General features: G+C 37.6%; 2 protein-coding genes across 3 annotated transcripts; one reads left to right on the top strand and one right to left on the bottom strand.

The window, feature by feature from the left end:
• The first annotated feature begins 222 nt into the window (after window positions 1-222).
• On the top strand, window positions 223-10880 carry LOC127622679 (sialic acid-binding Ig-like lectin 7). The gene is made up of 7 exons (XM_052096706.1): window positions 223-363; window positions 992-1351; window positions 3778-4086; window positions 6753-7013; window positions 7273-7357; window positions 7446-7467; window positions 9900-10880. The coding sequence occupies exons 1-7, from the start codon at window positions 324-326 to the stop codon at window positions 10044-10046; spliced, it is 1224 nt and encodes a 407-aa protein (XP_051952666.1). The 5' UTR covers window positions 223-323; the 3' UTR covers window positions 10047-10880.
• LOC127622678 (N-acetyllactosaminide beta-1,3-N-acetylglucosaminyltransferase 2-like) lies at window positions 10880-26994 on the bottom strand. Of its 2 annotated transcripts, none has more exons than XM_052096705.1 (2): window positions 26974-26994; window positions 10880-16819 (listed from the first exon to the last, which is right to left on the bottom strand). In XM_052096705.1, exon 2 carries the CDS (start codon window positions 16564-16566, stop codon window positions 15295-15297), a length of 1272 nt encoding a protein of 423 aa, XP_051952665.1. In that variant the 5' UTR covers window positions 16567-16819; window positions 26974-26994; the 3' UTR covers window positions 10880-15294. The 2 variants fall into 2 exon arrangements, with proteins under 2 accessions (XP_051952665.1, XP_051952664.1); XM_052096704.1 differs by lacking the exon at window positions 26974-26994 and adding an exon at window positions 25640-25706.

Below are 26994 nucleotides of genomic sequence, written 5' to 3'. Positions count from 1 at the left end.
TATAAAACAGATTGCTTTAAAAGTTATCATATTTGTATTTTTTCATGCATCAAACAAACATTTTAGATTTTTTCTGTAAAGTAAAAGGTATGGTGTATGTTAATAGCAAAGTAATGATTCAACCTTACTATTTGATACAAATAGTTTTAATGTGTATATTTTTGTGCGTTTTGTAGGAGTTTAAGCTGATTTTACAAACTTAAAAGATCCTTTAAACTCAGATCCTCTTAAAATCATCAGTCAAGTCTCTGCCATCATTTGGGGCGTCAGCTACAGAGCTGTTGATCATTTTTTAATACATAGATCACTTCTGGTGACTCAGCATGCTTGCAGTGGATGTTCTTGTGTTCAGCACCCTATCAGGTTGTTCTTTTTACACACTAATAAAGACAGTATTATCTTTAAAGGAATAGTTCACCCAAAAACAAAAATTCTGTCATTATTCACTTACCTTCATGTCATTTCAAACCTGTATGACTTTTTTAAGTTGAAAACAAAAGGAGAAATTTTGAATGATGTAGTTGTCACTCGAATGGGGACTGGGGCTTTCCAGCATCAAAAAGGATCCATAACACCATAAACGTATAATGTAAAAGGGCACTATGCCATATATTTTGTCTTCTAGCGAGATTATTGGATAGCTTTGTATGATGAACAACTGTATTTTTTCATAACAGAATTGAAAAAAATTGCCAAACTATTTAATATTTAAATAAGCCAAAATTATTTTGTTCAACTGAAATCGAACAACTCTGTAAACACATTTTGTAAACAGATCTTTATGTACGTTTTACATGCACATTTAAAGTTTGCAGTCAGGCTAAAACAATAATACATTTATTTTAATGCTATATACAATATTTATTGATTTTTGCAGAACTGATTTTTTTTTTTTTTTCATTTTTGGGTGATATATTCCTATAAGATTTAAAAAATTGTGAAATTACCACAGTTTGTGCATAACACTTACATTAGCTAATTTGTATTCCAGTTGCTCTGTGTCATTCAGACTTAGTGACAGTCCCTAAAACCCTGAACACCACAAACGGTCTCTGCCTTGTGATTCCCTGCCTATTGACCATTTCAAAAGAGAAAGAGGGAATGCTTGACAAATCCACAGTAGTGACATGGAGAAGAGGATCTCTGTGGTCCATCTATGATTCACCAAGTTTCAACGCCACACACCGTCAGCTAGAGCCACTGACTGAGGTGGTGGGTGACCTACAAAAGAAAAACTGCACTTCTGTCATGAGGAATCTCAGCAGCCTGCATTCAGACCGTTATTTCTTCAGGATTCAAACCAATAGTTTTTCCATGATGGAAACAAAAGCTGTACTGATAAATGTGTCAGGTAAGGGAAAGAATGTGGATCAACAAGCAGGCTACAGACTGAAAACCAATACAATATCAACACTAAACTTCTCAACATAAAACATTCTGCTTTTAGTTATTTCATGCAACTTTTGTACATCCATTATTCATTAATACGGACCTGTTACTTATAGTGTGTTCCAGACAACTCAGAATTCTCCCACCTACATCTTAACCACAGGAATAGCGCTCAAATTTGGACATTTGACTTGTGAAGTTGGGGCAGATTGATCAACCCCAACCTCAGTCAGTATGTTTATAGTACATGCGCTTTAATAGTTCAATGTCATTCACATCAAAACAATAATATGTCTTTTTGAGATATCATTTAAATGCTTTAGTTTGACTAAAATCGAATATATTAGTCAGATTTGTGCAAATTTAGACTAACAGATCTTTATGTAATTTACATGCACGTTAAAAGTTAGATCAGGGTTCGGGAACCTTTTTTCACTAAGGAGCCAATTTATAAAATGTTGGTTGATGCATTTTTTCAAAAGAGCAATAACAAAGCTTTTCAGGAAAATAAAATGTTAATATTGCCCATAGACTACTCAAAAACAAACATGCAAAAAATAATTGGTAACATGTTGCAGTATGGATTTAAGTACACGTGTTTGTGCGGGTCTCCATAAAATTACAATTATTCATGAAAAATGTAACTTCCCTTTTGTACTGGGGAGTATTTTATTCAAACAATCACGATATCCAATTATATCATCAACCCCCTGCCAAGGGTCGGGGGAATATTTTTGCTTTATAAATTAAATAAATTTATTAAAACACTAAAAACTTAAACAAAAGACATTTCTAAATTCAAATTGCACTTTAATCTAAATGAAAAAGCAATAAAACAACAAAGTGATTTAAAAACCTTTTATATAATCACCTCCCCAAATCGAAACATTTGCGGTCTCAGATGGCCCATTTGCTATCACGCAAACATCCATCAACAACATCAGGTGAAAATGTGTTTGGCTATTAGTAATTTAAGAACAATTATAAATGTAAAGGTAATAATCATCATAATAAATAAGCCCAATAAACTCCCATGTGTTCCCAGAAAAATGCAGCCAAATGTGTTTTCTTATCGAATGTGATTGTATTGCCCTTTGGTAATACAATTAATGCGGACTAAACAAAAGAAAATATAACAAAATTTTAGGTGCAAGGTGAAAGGGTCTTGAATTACTTTATAATTTAATCACATTCGTCTTTGTTTCTTTAATACAAAGAGACCTGTATATATTACTGAAACCGCAGAGTAGCATTTACAATGTGTAAGAGCGAACTGCTCCGTGGAAATAAAGCAAACTAAACTCACAGCACCTCACAAGATAATTTGAGATCATTTGCAGCATTCTCAGACTACATTCGACAGTTTTCAGTCGAATGAATCAGAGAAAAAGGAGTGAGAACCCTTTATATGTTCTTGTTCCATGAGACAGGGTCCCGCTGCACGTCTCTGAACAAACAGCGAATCAGACACGAGCATTGATGGCTTTTCTTTTGTCTGTTATATAATACAAATATAATAAAGTTTCTTAAAGTGCATGTCTTTGTGACTAACAGCATTTCTTGTCATGTGTCACTCCAAGACATCTTACATGTCACCCATCTCTTGCGGGTTTCACACCCTGGACACACACAAAAAAATAACCAGCGTTCATAAAAATCGCTCTTAGAAAATGCTCTTGACTGCTAAGTTTAATAGTTATTGGCAAATGAGGCCCAGGACTCAGTGAATGTGTGTGTCTTGGAGAAGCACTTTCATTTCCCTCATTGAACAGCAGAGCTCACTGCGCACACATCAAATCAGATGCGCATCAGTGGCTTTTGCTTTGTCTGTTATTCAAAATGTTCACATGTTTCGTCAAATGCACGTCTTTGTATCTAATTTCTTGTCATCTATCACTCTGAGAATTCTTGCGGATCATTTTCAAGATGGTGCCAACTAACGCATATCTTAGCAGGCATAAAGTTTGATTAATTAAAATGTAAATTAGACCTTAGTATTTGCCTTTTTTGGCTGTTTGTTAAAGCGAACAGAAGTATTTTGCTTTCATGACTTTTATGTTTTTGCATAATTGGCATCAAAACACAATTTTCCAGTAGTCATGGCAGCATCTTGTGGTGTGTACATTCGACCTTGGTGTATGATGGACTGGAATGCTTTGAGGTAGGAAGTGGGCAATTTCAGTTGACAGTCCACAAAATAAATCTAAATCGGCCCTAAACAACTTTCAAATGAGCGCTTCTTGATCAGAAAAATCAGCAAAGCAGGCCAGAATTTATGCCGATGGGAAAATGTGAGACTACTTATTAAGAAGTAAATGCTTATCTTCACACTAATGTTTCTGCAAATAAATGCTATTTTACTAATTTCTCCTCTCATTATTCCGAAAGATTCCATGCCTGAGCCGACTGTGATGGTGCCAGTAATCAAGGAAGGTGAGCAGGTGAATCTGACCTGCACTGTTCCAGCTCCTTGCCCCAGTCAATCTCCAAATGTCACTTGGGTTCCTGCATTAGGTGGTAACATAACACGGGAAACACAGCTGAATGCTGATGGGACTCAGAGTCTTTTTGACATTATGCAATTTGTCCCCTCATTTCACCATCATGGGCTTAAAGTGAGCTGTGTTTCCATTAATCCTCTACACAGAGATGAAAAACCACTGTTCAGCCGCAAGACCATCATCCTCCATGTTGAATGTGAGATTTTAGCCCAACAAGTTTTGCATCAAACTTCTCGTTCTAGTAGTATTATTTGTCCCTTTTCTACCGACAGGGTGTTGGTTCTGGAGTGGGTGCCTGATCTGGAACCATTACGGTTATTTTCGCCAAAGGCAGTTCTGGGCCACTAGGCCAGAAAAATTGGCTCTGCCCAAGCCACTAAAACCTGCTGGTCTCGAACCAAAAGCCACTAACGTCAGAGGCTGGGGGCAGGAAAATGTCCACACCAAAAAAAGTTTTCAAAACAACAACTCAGTCTGGTAAGACTGATTGACGTAAAACAAAACTAGGATCATAGATATTCTTCTCAAAGTAATTTACACTAAACATTTGATGCGGCAATGTGAGTCCAGTTGATGAGCATTCCATTATGTCAACATAATCGCATGGGAAATCAACATGCTGCTTCAGAATGTTCATGTTCCCTGAAATCAACCCCATTCTGCCACGTTAGTGACAAGTGCCGCAGGCATTTCCTGGATTACTGACAAGCGGTAATCTCTGGCTTTGTTCACACTGCAGGAAAAATACGATTTTTCCTCAAATCAGATTTTTTTGAATGACTGTTCAAACTGCAAGTTATATGTGGCAAGATCAGATTGTTTCTGTTCAGACTAAAGTCGTTTGGTATGGTAATGCAGCAAACTTGCGTATATTCACCATGCATGAGATTTTAGCGCTGGATGTTTTACCATTGATCATGCTTTTCATGAGGGCAGTATCCAAATATTAACATTCTTCACAGGCAACGGCTTAAAAATAAGAGAGGTGGCATATGCAATGTTTGTTGCTGCTAGTGCTGTTGCTGCCCATTTTAGCAGAGACGTCCTATATTCTGGCCGAATACGGGACGCCTTTTATCTTGGGGTCCTGTATTTTAACAGAGGACGAAACATCCCTTATTGAAGGCTTTGTGTCCCGTTTTAAAGCATAAAAAGTTTGGATGGTGAGACAAGGACCTGCATCCTGTGATAAAATGCTCAAGCGTCCCGAATTCGCGTGACGTTCAATCCTTAATCGTGTTGTGGTTTCTCGCAACCCTTGTGGGTTACTGCACAACAAGACAATGTCTGTTATTATAAGAGGTTTTAAGTGCTTTGCGTGCCCTGTAACATTTAAATGTCATATGGGTGTGTTTCATTCAGAAGTGATGATCTCTATGCCTTATTCTCTGAAGACTTTACCTTCCACTGTGAGAGTTTTGTAGGACTGTATGTTTTCTCGTCGCAAAACTTGATGTATAACAACCATCGCACACACCAAATGACGAAAAAAAACCCACATAAAATCCGATCTGACCATTCTGACATGGATGCATTAAGAAAAATCTAATATTGATCGAATTCCAAACCACCTATAAACGGATTTAATGTGCTTTTGTCCTGTTCAGGTACAGTGACAGCATCCAAAAAAACATTTTATGCCTTTGTGAACGTAGCCACATCTGAGACATGTTTTCTGTTCCCATGGAAACCAGTGAGTAATTTTATTTGCCTAAGCATTGCCTTACAAAAAAAACTAAACTAGCTGCAAACTTGCCACAAATTTGCTGCAAATTATTTTCACATGCAAATGAGCTTGTGATTCGCAAATGTTTGCAGCTCTTCACCGCTAATGGTAAACTTACAGCAAACCTTTGGCAACAATGGACGATTTGCTGAAAGTTTGTCAAAAATGCCGAATTTGCAATGAACTCTTGATATTTTTCAGGGTGGTAAGCACTATTTGGAGGTTGCTTTTCACTCTAAAATTTAATTCTTACTTCATTGATGTTAAGGGTTTGGGCTAGGGGGTAGAGTTAATAAATATGAATTCCTGTTTACAGGAATACATCATTTAGAACTAAAAGTAGCTTTTGGTGCCAACCTGTGGACATTTCAAACTGGTCAACAACACTTCCTGCTTTCAGCCACTGAGGGAAGTGGTTCCCATTTTGGTGAGAACAGACAAATTTCAGCAGCAGAACTTTTGATCTACTGTCGCAAAATTCAGTTTGATCAGTCAGTCTATGCACACTGTTGAATTGCACTGAGGCTCCAGCCACTTTTGTTTTTTGTGAATGGATTACTATTCATTTCATTCGTTATATTTAGGATTAAGAAATTCTAAACGGTGCATCAAAAGCAGCTTGTGTTGGCATAAAGGCGTGAATCAACTTACTCTGGATCCATGTAACACTTATTAACAAGCACAGCAATGTTCTGTTTTCCTTAGTGGGCAGGTTGTGTAGTATCGGTGTCAGTAGGTTTGGGGAGTAACGGAATTAAAATACAAAATATAAGTAACTGTATTCCACTGCAGTACAATTTAAATCATTGGTATTTAGAATACAGTTACATTCAAAAAGTATTTTGAATACTGAAGAGATACTTTGCATTTTATTGTCATTTGTTTCATTTAATATTTAGTCCTTTCAGATGGAAAACATTTATACTTATAATTGATGTAATCCAAAGTACATTTGAACAGCAGTGAAACACTTTTCTTATGATGTGTTACGAGCATTCATACAAGCAGACAGAGAAGTATGTTTGAAGTAAGTTTGGATGAGAGAGATTCACAGATCCTCTGGCTAAAGAACCAGCACTACTTTGGTGGAAAAGGCATATCTGAAAAACACCCTCTGTTTCTTCTGATCATCACAGATCCTCCCAAGAAAACTTGGATCTCTCTAGCGGGTTGGGTCTGGCTTGGCAATAATTTGACCCTCAAGTGTTTAAGTAATGCCAACCCTCCAGCGGCCCACAGGTGGTTCAGGCAATGGGCAAGTAAAGAGGAAGAACTGGGCTTTACTGCACAAGTCATTTCCTTCACTGCGACCCGTGAGAATAGTGGAGAATACATTTGTGAGGCACAGAATCAGCTGGGAGGAATGAACTCCACAAAGCTACTGATCGATGTGCCAGGTCAGTCTGACAAATTCTCTGCTTGAGACTGAAATTTCACATCCTTATTTTAGTTGAGTAGTCTGTGTTGATTCATTTCAATCAGTGTAGCCATATCTGCAACTTGGTCTGACAAAACACCACCAAATTCATAGTTTGCCTAAAAATGAAAACTCTTGTCATCATTTACTTACCCTCAAGTTGTTCAAAATCCATTAAAATTGCAGCATTAAACAACAAAAAGTTTAACTATGTTTACTATGCTCTCTGTCTTTTGCAGGCACATACTTTATTGCATTGCTCTCAATTTTGGGAGTGTTCTTGTTGCTTATGTTTGCAGTCATCCTTTGCCTGATTTATAGAAGGTAGGGTTTTACAAAATTATTTATATGATATAAAAAAAAATTATTGATAGTTTGAAATAAGAATATTATTTTATTTTGGTATATGCAGGTGCAAAGGATCAAAAAAGCGTGTAAGTATCTTTTCTGCCTTGGTAAATCCTTCACAAAGTCATTTGGTTCAACTTTTCCATTGCTATGAAAGGGGTCATAGTTTTTATAAAACAAAATGTAAGTCTACTGATAATGTTATAATTTTAGTTTTCCATAATAAAAACCTCCTCTCTGACTGATATAATTAAATGGTCCATTTTGTCCTGCTATGTCTTTCCTGCTACATAAGAAATGCCCCTTTTGCACTTTGTGAAACAAGTAACACTAGCCGGGTTTTATCATTTGCATACAAATGTTTCAAATTTTTAAGTGCATTTCTAAAAATGTAAAAACATTAACATTAGCAGCACAACATTATACTACAGCATCCTGTTTTGTGGGCTAATACTATTGTGTGGTCACATAGGAATAGTTCACCCAAAAATTTAAATTCTTTCATAATTTACTCACCCTCATGCCATCCCAGATGTGTATGACATTCTTCTGCTGAACACGGATTAATAGAAGAATATCTCATCTCTGTAGGTCCATTCAAGTGAATGGGTACAAACTAATTGAAGGTCCAAAAAGCACATGAAGGCAGCATAAATGAATCAAGTGGTTAAAGGCATAGTTTGCCTAAAAATTAAAATTCTCATTATTTACTCACCAGCATTAAATACCAGATGTATATATGACTTTATTTCTTCAGCAGAACACACATCTCAGCATAGTTGGTCCTTAAAATGCAAGTGGATGGTAATTTCTCTTTTGAAGCTCCAAAAATCACAGACAGTCATAAACATCATCCATTTGACACAAGCTGTTAAACGAATGTCTTCTAAAGAGACATGATCGCTTTTGTATGAAAAAAAATCTATATTTAAGTACTTTTATTTATTGTATTTTTTTTTAATACTATGTATTTTTAACTCTAAATCATGCTTCCTGTCTGAAGCGGTATGTGTGTGTGACGTTATCATATTGGCATTTGAAACACATGAGAACTGAGGAGAGTGTCACAGCTGGAAAAGCAGCACTGTTTACAATTGAGGAGGTTTACAAGTTACAGTAGCTTGGTTAGTTTTGTATTTATCTGTTGTTGTTGTTGTTGTTGTAGTTGTTGTTGTTGTTTTCTTTACTCACAATGCTTCATTTTTGTGCTTACCCTGGAGATTACTTCTGCATCATGGCAACGCAAATACATCACACTAGAGACTGCTTGATCTCCACCCTTTCGTGAAGCTTACCAGAAGCTTTTGATTATGGTTAAAAAGTACTTAAATAATGCTATGTTTTTGCACCAAAAGTGATCATATTGCTATAGAAGTCATTCATTTAACTGCTGGAGTTGTTTTGATGATGTTTACGCTGACTGTCTGTGATCTTTGGAGCTTCAAAAGAGAAATCACCATCCACTTGCATTTTTTTTTTTTAAATCACCATCCACTTGCATTTTTTTTTTTTTTTTTTTTTAATTAAAAATCTAGCCAGGAACACACTGAATAAGGAAATCAGAGTGGCTAAAAGAAGATAATCTGAGAAGCTTTTCAGCTAACGACCCTGCATCAGTGTGGAGCGGCCTGAAAGACATTACTAACTTTAAGAGACCTTCTCCCAACACTGTAGGGAAACAACAACTGGCTGACGACTTCAATGTACTTTAGAATCGAAAGCCCAATCTCACACCTCACAACCGCTCTGACCTTCACTTCACACAAACACTAATACCTCCTGCTACCCACTTCCTCCCCCGCCTGCTACTATGAAGAAGACATGTGCCATGTCTTCCGAAAACAAAAGACAAGGGAAGCAGAGGGCCAGATGGTGTTTCACCTTTTATGGCACTTTTCTACTGCACGTTATAGTTAGACTCACCTCAACTCTACTCGCTTTACTTTTCTGAGCTTGCATTTCCATTGCAGTTTAGTGCCACCTCAACGTGGGTGTGATCATAGGCTGATCATCATAGCTGTGCCGACTCTACTACTGTGACATAATCTTAAACATGACACAAACTGACCAAAATAATAACACAACCGCTAGCTGTTAGGTACTAGCTCATTATGCTGCATAAATTAGTTGTTGTATAGAGTTAACATAACAAAACATACCATCCATACCACATATTATTGTGTACTGGAAGCTCCTGTAACTAAGACAAATTCCTTGTATGTGTAAGCTTACCTGGCAATAAAGCTGATTCTGATTCTCTAAAAATGTTTGTGTTCAGCAGAAGAAAGTCATGCACATCTGGAATGGCATGAGGGCGAGTAAATGATGAGAATTTTCATTTTGGCATGAACTACCCCTTTAAGTGTGAGAGTATGATATATATGTCATCGTTTTCAGATATTTTTAATGCTAATGCTGTTGTGCCTAATGGATTGTTACTGTAGTTCACACACCTCAGAGAGAGAAAAAAAAAAAAAAGGGCAAGCAAGTTCACAGCTCTTTTATCAATGCATTTCAGGTCATGAATGAAAATCAGAATATTTACACCAATGTGTCTTCAAGCCCAGCAGAAACCCAGCAACTTCAATTAAGGCCATGTGGGGGAAAGGACATATGCACATTCGATGAGAATGACCCAGAGGAAAGCATCTATGCAAACTGTTGAAATTAGGATTTTGAACACTGTCCTTTCAAAGATCAGCCTTGAGAAACTGTTCCGGTATCATGTTGGTAATGACATTTTTGATACGCTTGGGCATTTTGTACATAGAGCCAAGTCTACTATTACGTTCAGAATGATAGTGGGGACAACCAGTTTCAATCCAAACTTAACAGTGTTAAGCAAATTACTAAACAATTTTAATTAAATAAAGCCCAACCATTGGGTAAAATAACAAAACAAAAGTCCATTAACAAAAGTCCAATTTACTCCAATGAAATTTGGTGCTGAATGGAATGGCTTTTATTACTTTGTTTTAGGCAAACACAACTAGAATCATAAAAGGGACTTATTATTTATAGAGTTATAGCTTTTACAATCTCAGGCTACTTTTAGTTTACTTTTAATTTAGCAGATGCTTATATTCAGTTCAAAGGGAAGAATAAAACAAGCAATTAATCATAAGGAGACATAACATTACTAGTGTTATTGCTAATATAGGGCCAGATTCAATTTCTTCATAAATAACATTTTCTTCTTAATTTCAAACATAAATTTTTTTTACGTATATTTTATAATCCTGAAAAAAACTTCTTAAAAGTTCTTCTCTTTGTTCTTATGAAAAATGTAAGAAGCATAAAAAAAAAAAAGGTTCTTTAAATCATCGTAAATAACATCTTAAAGTTGGGATAACTTCACAGTTGTCTTAAATTCTAAAAGGTATGATGTTTAATTAATTTACTGTTTATTTTTTTCATGTTGAGTCTGAAGTCGCAGTGGGCTGTTTACATAGAAATGTTATTTTAAATGTTTTGGACTGTTTTGTGTTTAATTATATTTTTATTTTCAACTTGTAAACCATGTAAATGTTATCACAAAATTCAAACATTACATGTTGTTTTGAAGTTTCTTAAACCACTGAGGTCTGAGGGTGTTTTGGGCCCTGGAGAAGTTTTGACATGCCTTAACATTTGTGCTTTTTTCAGTTACTGAGAACATATTAATGGCTCAAGTCTGAGAACACTGTATTCAGCAAAAATAACTGCTTTAATAATATGTGAGCAACATGTGTGTGTACATGTTTGTATTTTTGAGAAAACGGCGTTTATATATGGTTTTTGAAAAAACAAAAATGTTAAGTCATTGTATAAGGCCATATAACACATACTAAACATTTGTCCACAAGCCTTTTGAGAACTGGATCTTGTAGTCTAGAGTTTTTGCTACAAAATGATGTGAAACCCATCCTGATCACTCATTCATACAAAACAATATAGTACTATAACTTTTGTAAGACACTTTTAGTGTTAGAAATGTCATATGCAAGGAACTATCATGAATATTGATGTGATTCACACCTGAGGAGACAAAATACCCCTCCCCTGGGCCTATGAATGAGGGATGTGACAGAAAGAGAATGAATGTGAGGAGACTAAATAATCAAAATCAAGTTTTAAGTTAAAATAAGTAATCTGACTATACATTTTCTTTACATAAAGACTTTACTTAATTTTAGACCTACACTACCGTTTAAAAGAAGTCTCTTCTGCTCACCAAGATTGCATATGGAGCGGTGGTGGTGGTGTAGTGGTCTAAACTACATAACTGGTAAACTGTTAATCAGAAGGTTGCTGGTTCGATCTCCACAGCCATCACCATTGTGTCCTTGAGCAAGGCCCTTAACTCCAGGTTGCTCCGGGGGGATTGTCCCTGTAATAAGGGCTCTGCAAGTCGCTTTGGATAAAAGCATCTGCCAAATGCATAAATGTACATTTATTTGATCTAAAATACAGTAAAAACAGCGATATTGTGAACTCTTTTTACAATTTAAAAGAACCGTTTTCTATTTGAATATTTTGTAAAATGCAATTTGAGATCAAAGCTGAATTTTCAGCATCATTACTGCAGTCTTCAGTGTCACATGATCCTTCAGAAATCATTATAAGATGGTGATTTTCTAATATGGGCATTTTTAAAGTGCATTTTACTCCTTTAACCTGAACACATATTTGCAAGCACAAGCTTTGTTGATGATAATGAGGCATTATTAACACTAGATAAAATATATTCTAAACATTCATATAATTTTATATCATATTACATATCATATTTATATCATCCTAGTGTTGTCACGGTACCAACATTTCCAATACCTGTACCAATACCAGTGAAATTTCACGGTACTCGATACCATTTTCGGTACCAAAGCAAAACACAAAAACAGGTTACTGAACAAAACTCTTTTATTAACAAAGTCTGCAAAACATTAGCAGCAGAACTAAGAACAGAAATATGCCATTGAGCAACACTTTAATTTAAATATATTATTTTTGAATTATAACAAAACTGTACAATGTATGCTTTAAAGTATTTTTGAACACATAAGATTTAAAGTACTAAAAAAAAACGAAATAAACAAGCATACAATAGAATGAATAAAAAACAATTTCCAAACTAATGTGCAAAGTGATCTCGTATTAATAAAGCTGCATATTGCCAATTTTCTTAGCGATAATAAATGCGTAGTGAACTATATTATGATTAAATAAGTCGCGAGCAATCACGTTCTAATCTAGCTGCATTAAGCGTGCGCGCGTGAGGGATGAGTTCCCCAAAGCGTAGTCTCTCTCAGCCGGGTGCAGTTTCAATCTCTCCCCCTTAGATCGGGACATTCGCACAACTCATTGAAGAGGCACCGACCACACAGAAATGCCTGTTTCTGAGTTTATAGTTATTACATGAGCTGCTTCTGTATTATTTGAACTTTAATACAGCTATAACGCATTAAATTTAAGATGTAACTCAGGTTTCCTTTAAAGAGCTCCGGCTCCACTTATTCCACAACGAGAGTGCTTCTGAATCCTTTCTTTTTTTTAATAATTCCCTAATACTTTGGGATCTACATAAGATGAATCTGTGAAAGTTTAGAGTGCATCTGGACTGTGATCTGTGTAATTCTTCTCCTCCGTCAGGCGTGAACTGCAGTGCTGCTCTCTCGCTTCATTATTACAGTTGAATGTGATTTCATGTTACATTAAATGAGATCAAACGATTTTTAGACAATGACAATTTTTCTCGACAATTTTTTATTTTCAACGTTGTCGATAATGTCGACTAAACGTTTCAGCCCTAATGCAAATGATAATATGCTTTTAAACTCACCTGCTTTATTTGTTTGAATAAATCAGGGCATCTGTCTTTCAGGTGCTTTATTAAGTTTGATGTGTTTCCTCCTTTCATCAGAAAATTGCGAAAGCAGTGTTTACAAATAGGTTTATGCTGATCTATGATGTTTCCCTTTTCATCAGCCTCAAATCCAAAGAATTTGGCTTTTTCCACTTTTCTTTTCGATATGATTCAGTTGAGACTCCGCAGCAGCTTTGCTTGTCCTCATCTTTTACTTGTTGTGAGCATTCGAAAGTTCCCGACTCTGATTGGGTTAGACCCGGTACTCGGTACCTTCAGAAATTCTGGTGTCGTAAAAATTTTATTGTTTGAGTACCGACTTGGTACCGGAGTACCGGTATTTTTGACAACACTATCATACAGCATACAATTTAAATACCTGCTTTAGCCGAAACAACATTTAAATGTAACTAAAACTTGCTTATTAGGACATATTTCAAATTTGAAAACTCTGAATCCTGGCTGGCAAGTCTGGAAACAGTCCCACTAGTAAAATATTTACATGTTTCTATAAAATAGCATGTCAACTAATGCAAGTAAAACTAAATTACTTACTCATCCGAAATTGTATCCTCGGCAGGATCAAGTCACTCTTCAAAATACAAACGTTTAGCGCCATCTTCCAAACGTGCAGAAAAGTGAATGAACTTGATGTTTTTAAGACACAGTTGGGGGCGTTTTATATTTGCTTTGATCATCCAAGCACATTACCGTAAGAATAGCGCCCTCTGCCTGTGGGTGTGATCACATTAGGGATAATTTTCTGAGCCAGGAAAACTGTACATCGCTTAGTGTCTTACAGATTACATTGCAGGAGAATATTTGTTTTAAATTTGAATTATTTTATTAAAATGTAGACATTTTAAGCTTTCTTTAGACATATGTTTCATGTTTGTGTGATAAGTATTCGTGGAGTTTCAGTTCATTTTTGAGACGTGTTTCAGAAATATGCTCGCGGACTAAGAGACTGCTGAAAGCTCACCCTTTTTATTTTCTTTATTTTACAAAAGCACAAGGTTTTGTTGTTATTGTGAGTGTACACAAATAAAGGTAGACCCTTTATAGTCTCTAATGATGTCTTACACTTATCTGTATGCCCAAAAATTACAAAGTATTTTAAGCTGTTAGCGCTATAATGATGAAAAATCCAGCAGGATGCGTCCGTCGACCCCAGAGGGTGACCAATTATGTTAAGAATTTTTTTCCTGTTCCTGAGCCTTTTTATTCTGGGTTAGATCGCAAACTGATACTGAACCAATCAGTAGTGAATAGTGACATCTCTGATGCAATACAGTCACACATCCTGTATATCTCAATCAAAATGAAATGCTTTACTGGGGGAATATATATATTTCATGAATTTATATTTATATATAAAAGATTTTATATATTATTATTAGACCTGTAAATTAAGTTTATTTAAGAGATCGGGAACCTTTTATCTTTTGAGCAGCACATTACAATTTCGTTTTTTTACATACTGTAGCTACCTCGAAGCATTTTCTTTAGCAGTTGAGGTTTTCATGACACTATCAGTTAGGTTTAAGTTTCAGGTTTAGGGTAGGGAGGTAGGTTTAGTTGATTTAATTCTCAATAGAAAATTAACCTTACAAACCTCATCAGTTCGGGAGAGAATTGAACTCTTTTTAAACCCCCTCAGTGGACAAGTTACCTCGGAAACTGCCGTGATACACGTCACAAACCAAAAAATATTTAGCAAAAATGTCACCACAGTAATTTATGAGATTGGCCTGTCTAAGGTAACCTGTAAAAGTCAAGTTGTACTGTTGCACTGAAATGTAAAAACTAGTGGTTGACACCATGCTGAAAACATTGCATTAGATCAAAGATTTGGTTTTATTTTCTCTCAAGTACAAACTTGAAAAGTAACACAGCAAATTCACCTCCACCCAGCAGGAAACTATCCCCCAAAAAGCCTTCATCCATAGACCTTAGAAAACCCCACTCAGCATTTTTGATGCTCAGTCAAGCATTATCCCAATTGTCCAAAAAAAAAAAAAAAAAAAAAAAAGGGTTTAGTGTGCTATGACAGACTACCAATGAATTTTCAGCAGGCCAGCATGGAGCTGTGCATATTCCTCCACAGTCTCATGGTCTGCTGAGGGTTGCGCTGGTGCACCAGGAGCAAGTCTTGGTGTACACATGCATTCTCTCGATCTTGTTCCCGAATGTCAAATGTCCTGAAACCATTATGTTTCACTGGACTGATTCCAAGTGCTTTGAAGCACATGCCTGTGTAGACGTCATCAATAGGAAAGAAGGGTATGTAGAAGGAAACATGGTAAAGTGATGGAATTAGGTTTCCAGAAAATAGAAAACCACCACCAGCAGCATAAGGAGGGTAAGGACCTTCATAGAACGATTGAGGCACATAATATTTGATTTTAGGATCTCGTAAGGGGATGGCTTGCTCAATGATTTGCCCAGTGTACAACAATGAGGCCTGTGCAGGGTCTAGAGATTGCAAATTATTAAGTATTGCTTGAGTGTTGGCAAAAACATCATCATCGCCCTTAAAAACAAAAGATATGCGAGGACAACGATCAAGCATCCATTTGAAGAACACGTGCTCCTTGAGAGTCAGGTTGAAAAAGGAGTCCTGAAAATCCCAAACGAGAAGGTCTTGAAAATGCTGAGACTCCAATGCAACCAGTTTGTCCAGACTGGGATCATCCACAGATGATCGACCCAACAGAAAGACCGTTCGCACCTGCACTCCATTATAATATGACCCTTCTCTTCCCCAGGTCTCCCGAATGGCTTGACGCCTCTCAAAGTGCTTTGGGGTGGATTTGATTGCAAAGAGAAGGAAAATCTGATCCTCTTCCCTCTCCAAAGCACACTTGCCAGGCTGATCGATAAGAATTTGTGGATCTCGACATTCCATGCCTTTCAGGAAATCCCCATAGAGTAGTGGGTATGACTTAACATCCTGAATGTTTGTTTGCAGTCTCTCAAAACTCTCGGGCTGACAGCGAAACCTGCTACGTGGGTCCTCACGGGTTTCATTTTCAGCTACGTCATAATGCCTGAGGAGAGAATGAAGTTTTCTGTTCCAGAATGCACTGTTTTTTGGAATGTAATTTCTGAAACTCTCGGAAATCCTGAGTGGTGAGAGTTTATTTGGTGAAATGAATTTCTTTCTGACAGGTGTAATTACAATAGCGGTGGGTTTTCGAAGGATGGCTATTTTTACTAAAGGAATTTCAGTCAAGTCTCTTTGAGAATGCGCCACATCCTTTAGCTTGGAATAGAATATGACAAGGCAAAGGCTGCTAGCTAATGCAAAGAGGAATAACTTTGAATACTTTATACTCATTTTAAAGCAACTCTGTGTTAAAAGTAGCTCACACTTGAGAAACAAGAAAGGATGTTGGCCTGTACAGGAAGAGTTCAAACAACAGAACAAACTTTTGTTGAAGTGCCACCAAGTGTCTCTGTTTGTCCTTGAGGATCAATGTGTGCTGATGTTACGTTGGTTTTTATAGTCAAGACCATCACATCCTGTAACTTGCATCATTTTTTGGTAGAAAAAAAACCTCCAAATTGAATTCAGGGTCTTCAAATTGCGCCTAGAAGACACAAAGAAAAAAGTGCTAGAGATCAGTGGAACATGACAGACAATGACAATGTGTAATGGCACATATTGAGGACTAAAACGGTTTAGATGCCAAATTAAAGTAGTCTGAAGCCTCATGTGACTGCACTTTTTATACAACGCAAGTCATCTGAAACAGTAACAGTTTTGGTGTCAAAAGATAGAACAGACCTCTCACAAGTCCCTGGTTTGTGGGTTTATGTGTTGGCAAATGGAAAAAAAATAGAAGTGATGTAAGCTTTGCTCTAATTCTCACTATCTTTAATTAGCCTAGGTTTTAAGAAACCCAAAATCATTAGTGGACCTCAACTGCTGGATTACATAAAAAAAATGGGTCACAGGTCTGTTTTGATAGGGTCGTGGGCAGCAGTGAAACAACAATGCTAAATTCCAAAATTAAAAAGCATCTAGCCTACAGCTGAAGTCAGAAGATTATATACACCTTAACCAAATACATTTAAACTCAGTTTTTTCACAATTCCTGAAATTTAACATAGAAAACATTCCCCGTCTTAGGTCAGTTAGGATCACTACTTCATTTTAAGAATGTGAAATGTAAGAATAATAGTAGAGACAATTATTTATTTCTGCTTTTATTTCTTTCATCACATTCCCAGTGGGTCAAAAGATTTCTTTTTGTTACTATTTTGTAGCATTGCCTTTAAATTGTTTAACTTGGGTCAACATTTTGGGTAGCTTTCCACAAGCTTCTCGCAATAAGTTGTTGTCCTCCAGACAGAACTGATTTAACGAGTCAGGTTTGTAGGCATTCTAATATTCTTCCACAAGCCTTTTAATTTCTGCCCACTTATTTTCTGACCATTCCGATACTTTGACTTTGTTGTTCTTAAGCCATTTTGCAACTACCTTGGGAGGTATGCTTGGGGTCATTGTTCATTTGAAAGACCCATTTGCAACTAAGCTTGAACTTCCTGGCTGATGTCTTGAGATGTTACTTCATTATATCCATACCATTTTCCTTCCTCACGATGCCATCTATTATGTGCAAGTGATTATTCTGATCTTATCATTATTTCCATGTACATTTTCCAACTCCAAACCATAAAACTTGAATGCTTATTGGATTCAATAATTTTCAGGTTGTATATATTTGTGTAATGAGGGAGGGTGTGGCAAAAGCGACTAACACCTTATATCAAGGTGTGCATAATGATTAGGCAGCTTCATTACCTCATACCTTGCCACAAAAGAGATTTAACTGACACTGAAAAGTCAAATATTGTAAAATGCCTTTCAGACGGATGCAACACTCTTGAAATAGCTAAATTATTGAGGTGTGACCACAGGACAATCAAATGTTTTGTTGCAAATAGTCAACTGGGGCGCATGGAGAAAAAAAGGCCCAAATAATGACTTGGCCCCCCTTCCTCACCCGACTTAAATCCTACTGAGAACTTGTGGGCCCTTCTCAAACGTGAGATTTACAGTGAGGGAAGACAATACACCTCTTTGAACAGCATTTGGGAGGCTGTGGTTGCTGCTTCAGCGAAAGCTGATCGTGAACAGATCAAGAAACTGATGGACTCCATGGATGGAAGGCTCATGGCAGTTTTTGAAATGAAGGGTGGCTATATTGGTCACTGAATATTTTTGAAAGGCCAAAAATGTTATTTATATGAGAATAAACAATTGATTTGGGAGAAATTCTTATTGTAATTTAGTTGCCAAATAATTGTGCACACTTATATATTCCCCTGAGAAAGACAAAACTCACTTTTTGTTTGTTAAACATTCAGGATTGTAGTTCAATAACATTTTGGATTGACTGAGAGCATCGTGTTTTTTCAATGATAAAATGAATCCTGAGGAATACAATTTGCCTATTTATTGGGCACGCAGTGTAGGACTCTGTTTACTGTGGATCTAGATAGGTTTCCTCCAGCATCTTCACAAGGTCCTTTGCTGCTGTTCTGGGATTAATTTGCACTTTCCACACCAAACTACATTCATCTCTAGGAGACAGAATGCGTCTCCTTCCTGAGCAGTATGATGGCTGAGTTGTCCCATGGTGTTTATACTAGTGTACTACTGTTTGTACAGTTGAACATGGTACCTTCATGCATTTGAAAATTGCTCCCAAAGATGAACCAGACTTGTGGAGGTTCATAATTTGTTTTCGGAGGTCTTAGCTGATTTATTTTGGTTTTCACATGATGTCGAACAAAGGAGGTACTGAGTTTGAAGGTAGGCTTTAAAATACATCCACAGGTACACCTTCAATTCAGTTCACCTCATATCAGAATATAATTGTCTAAAGGCTTGACATAATTTTCTGGAATTTCCAAGCTGCTTTAAGGCACAGTTAACTTAGTGTATGTAAATTCTGACCCACTGGAATTGTAATATATTCAATTAAAAGTGAAACAATCTGTCTGTAAACAGTTGTTGGAAAAATTACACATGTCATGCACAAAGTAGATGTCCTAAACAACTTACCAAAACTATAGTTTGCTAATATGAAATCTGTGGAGTGGTTGAAAATGAAGTGTATGTAAACTAGCAGGATAGCAAAATAAAGAGGCTTTATGAAAAAGGATGAGAAAACACTTCCCATAGCTTTTGCTGTTGATGTCAAAGGCAATTAACACTTCTACTATTGTTTATGCGCTTACAAAATTATTCCCACAGAATTAATTCGCAATTGGGCCGAAGCAACCTCGTCGAGGTGACCTCAGACTGATTAGGTGCGGATCCGAGTGCGATTGCAGTGTTCATATATGCCTAAACGAACCAAAGTGGAGAACGCACAACAGGTTCTGAAACAAATGCTGGGGCCAGTTGTATAAATGCCATAAGTTTATATTGTCAAAATCCAAACACATTTACACTGGCGGCCAGAAATTTGGAATAAATGTACAGATTTTGCTCTTTTGGAAAGAAATTGGTACTTTTATTCACCAAAGTGGCATTCAACTGATCACAATGCATAGTCAGGACAGTAATAATGTGAAAAATTACTATTATAATTTGAAAAACTAAATTTAAACTACTTCAAAGAGTTCTCATCAAAAAATCCTCCACGTGCAGCAATGACAGCTTTGCAGATCTTTGGCATTCCAGCTGTCAGTTTGTCCAGATACTCAGATGACATTTCACCCCACACTTCCTGTAGCACTTGCCATAGATGTGTCTGTCTTGTCTGGCACTTCTCACACACCTTACAGTCTAGCTGATCCCACAAAACCGAAGTACCAAACCGTGAATTTTGTGTACCGTCGCAGCCCTAATATAAGCTTACTTACAGTTTTATTTTGAAATATAAAAAAAAGGGTAAAAGCAAGAGAAACAATTGCTGTTGCCAAGGAAACACACAAATTTGTTGGTATCATTTTAGATTTTATTTGGAACAATCAAATATTTCATTCCTGAGTTAAGGCCCAGGTATATTTAGTTTTTGCGTGTTCTGAAATGCCGACCACCTGGTCGACCATGTTGCCTTTGAGTATACTTTTCTGACTGCGAACGAATAGGAAGGCGTTCGATGCATGCACACTACAACTGCTTTGTGACACTGGGCGAATTCCAAACTGTGTTTTTCACCTTTGAAAGGCACTATGGGTAGGGGACACCACACGAAGGGGTGTTCCAAATGAAAGAGGGCAACTCAAGCCCTCCACGATGGGCCCTTTCACAAGGCCGTTGGTGAAGGGTACATGTGATGGTCACTTCGAGGAAGTAATTTGACCATTTATGATCATGTGACAGTGGGTCACATACTGTGTGCAGAGCGATCCGCAATAAGAAAGTGTGTGTGTGTGTGTTGCACACAACTCACAAACATGTGGATTCTGCATTGGGCCAGGAAGGTCAACAGTGAGCGTCACAAGGATATGTGTGTGTGTCTGCCGGCGTGTGTGTGCTAGATAGCACTTTGTATGTTGTGTTTGTGTGAACTGTTTTAAAGACCTATGTGAAGTGTTCATCGGTTCCCTCTTCCTCCTTCGATAGGGAAGGCAAAGGTCTGACCCATGGGCTTATGATAACCTGGGCTTAAATGGTACACGTTTTTTAATAAACCCACTCCAGCCTTTTCATGTTTGCAGTTAAATAAAGTAACTTAATTTTGTCAGTTTATGACAAAATATAACATGAGTGTTTAGATGAGAGATTCATCTTTGATTTCATACTCACTTTAATGGAAGGCTGTTAACATTTATAGGGTTCAACGTGGCTAAAGGCTCCCTGGTGTAAAAGGCTCCTTTGATTTGATTTTCACCTAAAACACTAGATAGCGTAAAAACTACCACAGTACTTTCCTAAACATCTGTTTGTCACTATGCACTGCAAAAAATTCCTGTTCCAGAATATCATTGCGTGTAACAATTTTCATGTTATTTTCAACTTTTTTTTTGCCAATGTGTGAACAGATGTTTATGCGTGCTCCTGAGAGCCTTGCCTCAGTGCTTCTCTTCCGCTATTCAACAGCAACAACAAACAGTCTGCAACACTAGGTAACGTTATCTTAGAGATAAAATCCAGCAAATGTCCGGCTCCCAGCACAACACAGACTCCTACAGTGGGGCAGTGGTGGCTCAGCAGTTATGGCTCAGGGTACTGGCCAGAAGATCGAGGATTCAAGCCCCACCACCACCAAGATGCCACTGTTGGGCCCTTGAGCAAGGCTCTTTACCCTATCTGCTCCAGAGGCGCTGTATCATGGCTGACCCCAGCTTAGCAGTGAAATTAATACATTTCACTGTATAATAATATATATATATATATATATATATATATATATATATATATATATGCAAAAAATTGTGTGTATAATGTGTGACCAAAATAAAGGATTCTATTCTACACAATCTCAAAATATATTTAAACATTTATCTACTGATAAATCATGATCATGGTCGAGTGAAAACTAGAGTGGACATCGGCAGGGCATTTGATTCCTGGAGGGACTTTAGTTCGGTTTTGGGGATCAAAACGACCCTCAATTGGCATTCTTCTTATTGGACAGGTAAGCTTACATAAATGCAAAGCATGTGAAATATAGTGCCATAAGGATTGATCCGTGTAATTTTAGCTAACTTGATCTTGCCTGCTAACGCTGATGAATTGCAGTCTAACTTGCTTCGTAACTTTAAAATAATTTCAATAATTTCATACTAAGTCAGGTATACAGGATAGATTTAAGCAAATTCGCTGGTTTCTTGATCATAGTACAACATATGACATACAATAGTGCAACACAACTGTGCAGTGCAACAGTAAACTGTCTGGTATACTTTGGTAGTATGTAGCTGTGTGTGTGTGTGTCAGTATGCCATGTTAGTTGATAAGTAGTTTTAGTTTATTCTCAAAGTTTGTAGTAAAACAACCATAATGATATCAATTGAATTATGCTACCTCATCTGTCAGCATTATGACAAATTTGATACAAAATAGCCTACTGTTCTTTTTTCCCCCCACACAAATTATATTTCCCCATCAATATTCAAAACAAACAAATGTATTTCTTGAAATGTTATCTATGTTCTATTGTGAATAACATATTGGCTCATGTGATTTGAAAGTCTTTTAGTTCTCATTTTTCATTCCCAACTTTTCAGAAATTCGGGTTGTAATATATATTATATTTTAATGGTGAACTGAACCAAAAATACACAAATATCAACACACGACGGTCAGCTGCACGTAAACATTCTCTCTCTCTCTCTCGCACCACCATCTGCAGTCGGCCTTTATCCCTCTCTGAGGCTTAATTAGCCTGATAAGGGACCGGGTGTGTAAAATCACAACCCGGCTCTGCCCTCTGCCCTGTCACAAGATCTTATCGCATGTACGGCCACATGATTGGTTTACGTTGATAGATCTGAAGGAGGCGTACTTTCGTATCCAAATTGTACGACATCACAGGATTTTTTGAGCCCCCCTTTGGACTGTCTTTGGCTCCTCGCATATTTACAAAGTGCATCGGTGCGTTCCTCGCCCCTCTGAGACTGAGCAGCATGTGCATCTCGAACTACCTCGCTGATGGGCTGTTACTGCCGCAATCAGAGGCTTTGTTATGCCAGCACAGGCGTACTGCTTCAGTCATTCTACAGTGTCCGTCTCAATTCAAACTGGGGAGAACATTTCTACTGAAACTTGTTTCAGAAAGCATTGGAATTTGTGGCGGCATCCGTCATTCCATTAGGTCTCTTACACGCGAGACCAATTCAGTGCTGGCTGAAGCGCTGTGTGCCTCGACATGCTTGGCGCCAAGGATGCATGCGCATCACTATATCCCGCCGCTGTATAGACGGACAGCTCCTGCATTTTACCAGCGAGATGTCATGCTGGGGCAAGTTGTCATGCAGTGCCTAAATGTGTGCAATGGATGCCCAACTTTTGGCACCTGGACAGGTGTGAGGAGGGCGTGGCACATCAAATGCTTAGAGCTATCAGCTGTAATTCAAGCCTTAAAAGGATTTTAGTCAGAAATAGTGAACTGTCATGTCCTGGCAAGGTGGAATTCATTCACTGCCGAGAATGACATGTCGCCTCCTATGGAGCGAGCATCATCTCTCCCTGAGAGTGAAATATGTCCCAGGCCACCTGAATTACGGCGCGGGCCTATTGTCACACTAAGGGGTGATAATTTGTGTGAATGGAGACTTTTGGGAAATATTCAGCAAAGCAGAAATCAATCTATTTACCTCAGTGGAGAATGCCCACTGTCCCCACTGTTATTCGAAGTCCCAAACCCCACTGGGAAGGGATGCAATGGCACACAAATGGCCGGCGAAATGCAAATATGCATTTCCTCCGATATGCCTGATCCACTCTGTCATATGCAAAGTCCGAAAGGAAATGGTTCTATTGGTTGCACCGAAATGGCCAACCAGCCATGGTTTTTGGAAATGATGGAGATGCTGTACAGCTCACCATGTGAAATACCACTGATGAGGAATCTCCTCTCTCAGGCGCAAGTCACAATCTGGCATCCCCAGCCCCAGCTGTGGAACCTGCATGTGTGGCCCCTGAACGGAGTGCACTACACACGCCAGAACTGACATGTTCATGTTCATGTCATGAACACCATTTTACAACGCAAAGCACTTGTCCACAAGATGCCTCAACGCATTAAAATGGAAGGTGTACACTGATTGGTGTCACTCACAACACTCCGATTGTGTTCGTGCTGTTCTAAACTAAAGTGTAAGCGTAGTGTATGTGTTAGGAGTTACTGTCTTTATTTTTGAATTTACATATGTTAGCCAGCAGGTGGTGGCAAAAGATAATTTTTGTGTGTAATATGAGCCAGTTGGTGACCTAAATTAAATCCGTTAGTCATTGTTTACATAGAACAGCGCTCTGTGAGTTTCCACATTGGATTCATACTGTTTAAAATGGTGGAGGACATCGCTGTTTCTATAGTGAATGACATTTGCACACCGGCTAGCCTGAAATAGAGAGGAATACCCTGCTTGGACGTCTATATTCCAGTAAGAAAGCTGACCTTCAGAAAGCGTTAAGCATCTCTGATTGGCTGTGGCAATAGGTGATCGCACACTCTCTGTCTGTCTGTCTGTCTCAGTCACACACACACACACACACACACACACACACACACACACACACACACACACACACACACACACACACACACACACACACACACACACACACACACACACACACACCCCTTCCGTCTACCCTTGTTTATCCAATGACTTGTTAGAAACAGCACAAGCCTTGATACCATTTCAGAAGTGAACATTTTGAATTAGGCTACTAATGGAGGCTTGGACGCATCATTTGTTTTGAACAAGCAATGGCAGATTCTAGTCACATAATAAAGTAGTTCCATGCACAAATGCGCTTTTAATGATGGTACTCAGTTTTTCCAAATTTTTTAAAATGTACTTGTTCATTAAACTGTTGTATAGAAGCAATATCACACTCACAATCATGCTATATGGCCCTAAATCAGCACTGCTGTGATTACCTGCGGTGCTGATGTAGGGACATAATCGCACTCTTGCTCGTGTGATATTGCTTAAATATAAAATCATAAAAATTAGAGTGTGCCCTTCGAGGGTACAGGGATCCAGCTTTGTGGCCCCCGACCTTTCCGAAGTTGAGTAGACCTGCTCTAACCTGAAGTACAGCTTATTTCACTCCCATGACAACAGTCAAATATCAAAGACAGACAATAATCTGACAGACAATAAAGAGAAAGTTTATTGTCTTTATTGTCTGCATGAGGTTTTAAAAGATTGTGTTGACGCTCCTTAAGCAAACAATTTCACATTCTGAGATGGATTATAATCTTTCAGGAGCGATATTAGGATTGTCATTGAAACCTGATTGTCTCCCATTTCTGTTAACACACATTAATGTTTAATGTTTTTGAGTGTCTCAAAACTAAGTGAACGGCTACTAATTTAGAAATAAATATGCTGCCTAGGTAGGCACCTTACTTGGTGACAAGGACACATTTTTTTGACAGAAACAAAAACTTTAACTACAAACTTCGCCAATTTGGTATTAGCCACCAGACTTTGAAAAGCTTATTCTGAGCACTTTTTAGGATATATTCATTTATTACAGTCTTACATGAGTAAAATACAGATATCAACACAAGAATGCATTACAATCCTTTGTTGTTACAATAAACATTGTTTTTTATTCCATAGTTACCAAGGCAAATCTTTGAGAGCATTAAAGTGATTCGTTTGAATGTGCAACTAAAGTGAACGTTCATAAATTAGATTATTTTATGTGCTGGTGGACAACAGCTAACAAGAGTTTAAACAGAAGGGGAAAAAATACCATGACTTACCGTGAGAGCGTCTATAACTTTTGTTGCAAAACTAGTGACCAAGAGAAATCTGTGACTAAAAGAGATCGCTGTTCATAAAACGATGACGCGAGAACGCGCCTGGCGCACGTGCTGGTTATCGTGAGCGCGCCTGGCGATTCGAGGGAACGATGCTGTAAAATGGGTTCATTTCAAAGCAGAAATATCTTTATTGGACAAGCTGTCCGTACTCTATTGTATTGTTTCCTGTTTGTGTTTTGCCATTGTGAATGTTAAATGCATCAAATACATTAATAAAACGATGTGTAGTCCAGCTGGATATTTTAATTGTTTTTATTATTTTTATTTATGTATAAAGTATATTTATAAAAGTATAATGATGATTATTATCTGCATTATTACTAGAACAAAATTATAGTTCATGTTTCATCAAGGAAGCCCAACTATACTTTTATTCAAGGTTCTTGATTCACTTTGTATGACTCTAAAACAAAGGTGTAGCAGCTGCGGGGGACGTGAGGGACATTATCTCTTTAAAAAGGTAATTTTGTGCAGCTAAACCCATACCGAGTCCGAATGGTGGATTTGTATAGAGTATTCTTCGCATTTTGTTACTTTGGGCTGATTGAGCGACCATCCTGCCAATCACAGGCAAGTTTCATGAACTGAAACAACATACGTAAAGGTGGGGTATGTGATTTTCTTTTTTGACCATTTTTTCAAAATAACTTGAAATCCTATTCCTAACCCACTTACTGGCTGTAAATTAGAAGCACTGAAATGAAAATTAAGCAATTTAATCATCTGTGGAACGGGCAGGACTCGAAAAACTCCAGCCAATCATTTTCAAGACCATCTAGAATCATTGGACAGAAAATGTGTCAATCAAACGGTCGTACCGTGCCCCCCCTCCCCCCACCATCCTGGCGCGCGTGTCCCGTTCGTCATCAGCTGCTTTCAGATGGAGCGGCATTTACTACACAGAGCTGTAGTTCATCACTGACAAGCTGGGCAATTTACCCTTCATTATCACGGCCCAGCTTGTTAGTGAACTACGGATCTGTGTAGTATACGCCGCTCCATCTGAAAGCAGCTGATGGCGATTTACTAATCAATGAATGCACTTTATGTTATGTGCTTTACTGACGAGATGCGCATAACAATCTCATCTGATAACGTTATATCGGTCAGCCCTATATTTCGCCATAAACTTCGGTGACAACCAGGACGTCCAATATATTTTTATATATTTTATATTTATACAATATATATTTACATTTCAAAAACATCAATTTTCTAACAATACTAATGATTTATGTGACTGTTGAATGTTAATAATATCTGGTGCAACTTACCGCTGAATGTTGTGCCATGTT

This window comes from Xyrauchen texanus, chromosome 29, assembly GCF_025860055.1.
Source record: "Xyrauchen texanus isolate HMW12.3.18 chromosome 29, RBS_HiC_50CHRs, whole genome shotgun sequence".
Classification (NCBI taxonomy): Eukaryota; Metazoa; Chordata; class Actinopteri; order Cypriniformes; family Catostomidae; genus Xyrauchen; species Xyrauchen texanus.
This window is presented reverse-complemented; position numbering and strand designations above follow the sequence as displayed.

Coding starts and splice junctions, on each gene's coding strand:
- LOC127622678 (XM_052096705.1), bottom strand. CDS start 16,566: ATGAGTATAAAGTATTCAAAGTTATTCCTCTTTGCATTAGCTAGCAGC.
- LOC127622679 (XM_052096706.1), top strand. CDS start 324: ATGCTTGCAGTGGATGTTCTTGTGTTCAGCACCCTATCAG. Junction 1,352..3,777: donor TGTACTGATAAATGTGTCAG/GTAAGGGAAAGA, acceptor TTATTCCGAAAG/ATTCCATGCCTGAGCCGACT. Junction 7,014..7,272: donor GCTACTGATCGATGTGCCAG/GTCAGTCTGACA, acceptor TGTCTTTTGCAG/GCACATACTTTATTGCATTG.